This window comes from Gnatocerus cornutus, chromosome 3 (assembly GCF_029298725.1).
Source record: "Gnatocerus cornutus isolate USDA-ARS CGAHR chromosome 3, icGnaCorn1.1, whole genome shotgun sequence".
Classification (NCBI taxonomy): Eukaryota; Metazoa; Arthropoda; class Insecta; order Coleoptera; family Tenebrionidae; genus Gnatocerus; species Gnatocerus cornutus.
Window position 1 is genome coordinate 19,822,921 of NC_142235.1, and position 4,943 is coordinate 19,827,863.

Sequence of the window (4,943 nt, forward strand, 5' to 3'; positions counted from 1 at the left end):
TTGGTCTATTTTCAAAATAAAAAATTCTAAAATTTGTCTTCTTGGGTCTATAATTTTGCAATTTAGCACAATTAATAAGCAAGTCTAAATTAGTAATCCTCCCAAATTTACTTGCCTTAGCGTTAAAATTACCAAAGTTACAACCCTTAATAAAAATTATTTGCAGTTTTCCTTTCAATCAAAAAATTAAAATTTCTAAATCAAGTCGCTTCTGTTCTATAATTTTAAAATTTAGCACAGTTAGTAACCAAGTTTCACTAAGTAACTTCTCCAAATGTCATTGCGGTGACGTTAAAATTACCAAAGTTACAACCCTTAATAAAAATTATTCGCGGTTTTCGGTTCAAAAAATTTGTCAATCAAGTAGTTTCTGCTCTATTATTTTGAAATTTGGCACAAATAGTAACCAAGTCCTACTTAGTAACCTCCCCAAATTTCATTCTTGTGGTGTTAAAATTACCAGAGTTACAGGCTTTTATACAATTTTTTTTTAGTTTTTGGTTCATTCTCGAAATAAAAAAATCCAAAATTTGTCTCTTATTATTTTTGGTGCAAATTTGAGTTAGTTGGTCTCATTTTACGCAGAATTTCACGTAGATTCAAAAAACGTGAGAATCGTTAAGATCGGCTTACAAATAAGCGAGGTATGGTTGTTTAAACTTTTGAATATTATTTTCAGTTTTTTCAAATGTTTTAAGCCCGATATCTTCAAAACTAAAAGAGATAAATTAAAACAGTTTGCGCCATTATTTTTCTGGCGTCTTTCTACATAAGAATCAAGTCTTATCTCGATTTTGAAAAATTTGAAAAAAGGCACTTTTTCGACCAATGAATTTAATTTGTCCAAATCTAATTGGGTCAATATCCCGGTAATTTTTGTAGCAAACTTGCGTTATTTGGTCTCATTTTACGTAGAATTTCGCGCAGATTCCAAATCCGTGTTCAAAATCGACGTCCGACAAAAAATAACCGAGTTATGACAAACAAATCTTCGAACTTTCAAATCTCATTTTTTTTCCTGCTGACTCTTTAAAGCGTTCAAATAAAAACGTTAATAAAACTTTTTTTTAAACGCAAAATCCATAAATGTTTATGTCGATTGTCCATTACCTTACTAACAATAAAACGACCAACTCTACTAACATTAACTAACTGTTTATGTATGATTATGACAGCCGGTGAACAACGATCTCTCTTAGCAGAAATGGATATCAGCGAACCGACGCTTTCTCAGGAATGCATGTCCGTCTACCGCCAATTGCGATCTCTGGTCCAACAACTAAAATCGCACAACGACGACGACAGCGGATTGCATTCCGACTGTTCGACGACGTCGCTCGAAGAAAACGCGCAATTCTCCGCCGGACTGTTGAGCGAAGTCGCCCAAGAACTAGTCGGTTTAGTGCTGGACACTGATGTGGTGCGACTACTCGAACGACTGGAACAAGCGCGAAGAGAAATACAAGAACGAGACGCGGAGCTGCAGAGGAGGTCGGAGAAGATCATGGAACTGAGCAGCAAAGTAAGAAATCTTCAAAGCAAAACGTCGAGTTTCTTTACTTTCGTCTTGTAGGTTTCAGTGTGTGAAGTTGAGCTTCAGGCGGTTAGTGAAGAACGCGACCGAGCGAGGAATGACGCCTCGAACTCTTCTTTGGCGCAGGAAGACGTGGTCATCCGAGCCAGAGAAGACCGGGATTTGGCGATCCAGAGAAAAACCAAAGCGGAGGTCGAGTTGGCGAAGACACGCGTCGAGTTAATGCAAGCGAATAGTCAGCTTCTGGAAGCCATTCAACAGAAGGTTGAGCTCAGTCAACAGTTGGAGCAGTGGCAGGTAAGGAAGAGATTTCTCTGAAGTTTGAACGGATTCTTAGACTTGTGGTCTTTCAGATGGACATGCAGGAACTGTTGGACGAACAACTCAAGTCCAAACTCACATCCCATGAGGTCACCATGAAGCAAATTGTCCACACGCCAGTGGCGCCTCCTCGACGTAGAATCCTCAGTTTTTTCCTTCGATAGCATTTGGTTAAAATGGAGCGTTTGCACAGATCAGACTATTTGTTGTGTAACTTCACCCAAATCTACGTATTCGTTTTATTCTGGATTGCTTTTGTGATTTTTGTTTGTACTTTGAAAGTGCTGCGGAACGTGGCGGTTTTTTTTATTGTGATCTGTCGAAGCCTAGGGTGATCTCTGCAAAGGGATTTAATGTGTAATAAAAATTATACTGTTCTGTGATTTAACTTTTTTAATGATCTAGCTAATTACTTACTTTTTAATTCGTCTAAATTTCTAGATTAGTTTAGTTGCCAAGACTTGTTTTTGGTATTATCGCCTTTAATCCGTCCGTTTGATAACCAATGTTGTTACCTTGAATCTTGTAAAATGTAAATATAGTATTTTATCAACCACAGTTTTATTGCTTTTCTTGTTTGTAAGAAGGGGCTGTTAATCAAACTAAAACACTCAATTCGGTTTAGTACAGTAATCCTTATTAACAATATAATGTTTTGGCTATCTTAATTCGGTCGATATCTCGCTTAGTTTTTGAGCAAAGTTACGTTATTTGGTCTCATCTTACGCAGAATTTCAAGCAGATTCCAAAACTGGGCTTCAAACCTACGTACGATAAAAAATAACCGAGTTATGGCTGTTTTAAGTTTTGGATATTTAGTTTTCAGTTCTCAAATGTGTAAAGCACGATATTTTCGAAACTACAAAAGATAAAAAGAAATGCTTTGCCCCATCGTTTTTCTCGTGTCTTTTTTACATAAGAATCCGTTCAAATCTCGATTTTTAAAATTTTTAAAAAAGTCACATTTTCGACTCTTGTGGATTTAATTTGTCCAAGTCTAATTCGGTCAATATCTCGCTTATTTTTAGAGCAAACTTGCGTTATTTAGTCTCATTTTACGCAGAATTTTACGTAGATTAATTACGTTGATATTACTAGAGTTACAAACTTTAATAAAAAAAATCGTAGTTTTTGGATTAAATTTCGAAATAAAAAATTCCAAAATTTGTCTCGTTCGGTCTACAAATTTGCAATTTAGCATTATTAATAAACAAGACTAAATTAATAATTCCACCAAATTTCATTGCTGTGGCGTTAAAATTGCCAGAGTTACAGCTCTTAACGTATTTTTTCAAAAGTTTTTGGTTCATCCTCAAACTAAAAAATCCCAAAATTTGTCTCTTGTGGCCTACACTTTTGCAATTTAATACAGTTAATATATAAGCCTAAATTAATAATTTCTCCAAATTTAGTTGTCTTGGCGTTAAAATTACCAGAGTTACAACCATTAAAAAAATTATTCGCGGTTTTCGGTTCATTCAAAAAGTTAAAATTTGTAAATCAAGTCGCTTCTGTTCTATAATTTTGAAATTTGGCACAGTTGGTGACCAAGTCTTACTTATTAACGTCTCCAAATTTCATTCCTGTGGCGTTAAAATTACTAGAGTTACAACTTTTTCGCAGTTTTTGGGTTCATTTTCTAAATACAAAATTTTAAAATTTGTTTTTTTCCGTCTATAATTCTGCAATTTAGCAGATTTATTAAAAAAGCGTAAATTAGTAACACCACCAAATTTCATTGCTGTGGTATTAAAATTGCGAGAGTTACAGCCCTTAGTGTATTTTTTAAAAAAATTTTGGGCCATCTTCAAAATAAAAAATTCCTAAATTTGTCTATTTTGACCTATAATTTTGCAATTTGACACAATTAATAAGCAAGTCTAAATTAGTAATCCCACCAAATTTCATTGATGTGGGAATAAAATTGCAAGAGTTACAGTCCTTAGTGTATTTTTTCAAAAGTTTTTGAGCCATCTTCAAAATAAAAAATTACAAAATTTGTTTCTTTCGGTTTATAATTTTGCAATTTGGCACAATTAATAAGCAAGTCTAAATTAGTATTCCTGCCACATTTACTTGCCTTAGCGTTAAAACTAACAAAGTTCCAACCTTTAATAAAAATTATTCGCAGTTTTCGGTTCAATCAAAAAATTCAAATTTCTAAATCAGGTCGCTTCTGCTCTATTATTTTGAAATTTGGCACAGTTAATAATCAAGTTTCGTTAAGTACCTTCTCCAAATTTCATTGCGGTGGCGTTAAAATTACCAAAGTTACAACCCTTAATAAAAATTATTCGCGGTTTTTGGTTCATTCAAAAAGTTAAAATTTGTCAATCAAGTAGCTTCTGCTCTATTATTTTGAAATTTGGCACAAAGAGTAACCAAGTCTTACTTAGTAACCTCCCCAAATTTCATTCTTGTGGTGTTAAAATTACTAAAGTTACAGGGTTTTATACTTTTTTTTTCAGTTTCTGGTTCATTCTCGAAATAAAAAAATCCAAAAATTGTCTTTTTCGGTCTATAATTCTGCAATTTGGTACAATTAATAAGCAAGTCAAAGTTAGTAATCCCTCTAAATTTCATTGCTGTGGAGTTAAAATTACCATAGTTACAACCTTTACCATATTTTTTTAAAAGTTTTCAGTTCTTTTTCAAAATAAAAAATTCCATGAGATTCGTTAAGATTTTCATTTTTCAAATGTTTAAAGCTCAATATCTTTGAAACTACAACGGATACATTTAAAGAAAAGAAATTAACGCCGTTTTCGCTCTAAAAAAAAAATTGAAAATCACTCTAATTAGCCCCCTTGAACCACAGTTTTATTGCTTTCGTTGTTTGCAAAAAGGGGCAGAAATACAAAGTAAAACGCTCAATTCCGTTTATTACAGTAATCGTTATTAACAATACAATATTTAGGCTATCGTAATTCGTCGATACATATTTCGAAAATCTTCTAAACTACTTGTAAGAACAACAGTAAAGACTACATTTTCCGATTATTTGCAACACGAAAACGACTCTAGTCGCCGCAGTTAACTTCAACTCAAAGAAATTGCTCGTAAGTCAACCTCCCAATAAATACCCCTA

The 4,943-nt window shown here is 33.5% G+C and overlaps 1 protein-coding gene across 3 annotated transcripts in view; it reads left to right on the forward strand.

The window, feature by feature from the left end:
- LOC148177878 (bicaudal D-related protein homolog) overlaps positions 1-2,413 on the forward strand; it is a 48,594-nt gene extending 46,181 nt beyond the window's left edge. The window contains exons 4-6 of one of the 3 annotated variants that reach the window (XM_088032429.1): positions 1,176-1,522; positions 1,574-1,831; positions 1,888-2,413. In XM_088032429.1, coding sequence (XP_087888555.1) covers positions 1,176-1,522; positions 1,574-1,831; positions 1,888-2,019 — 737 coding nt within the window. In that variant the 3' untranslated portion in view covers positions 2,020-2,413. The remainder of the gene's footprint in view (positions 1-1,175; positions 1,523-1,573; positions 1,832-1,887) is intronic. The other 2 variants (XM_088032427.1, XM_088032428.1) reach the window with 2 other exon arrangements.
- The last annotated feature ends 2,530 nt before the right edge of the window (positions 2,414-4,943 follow it).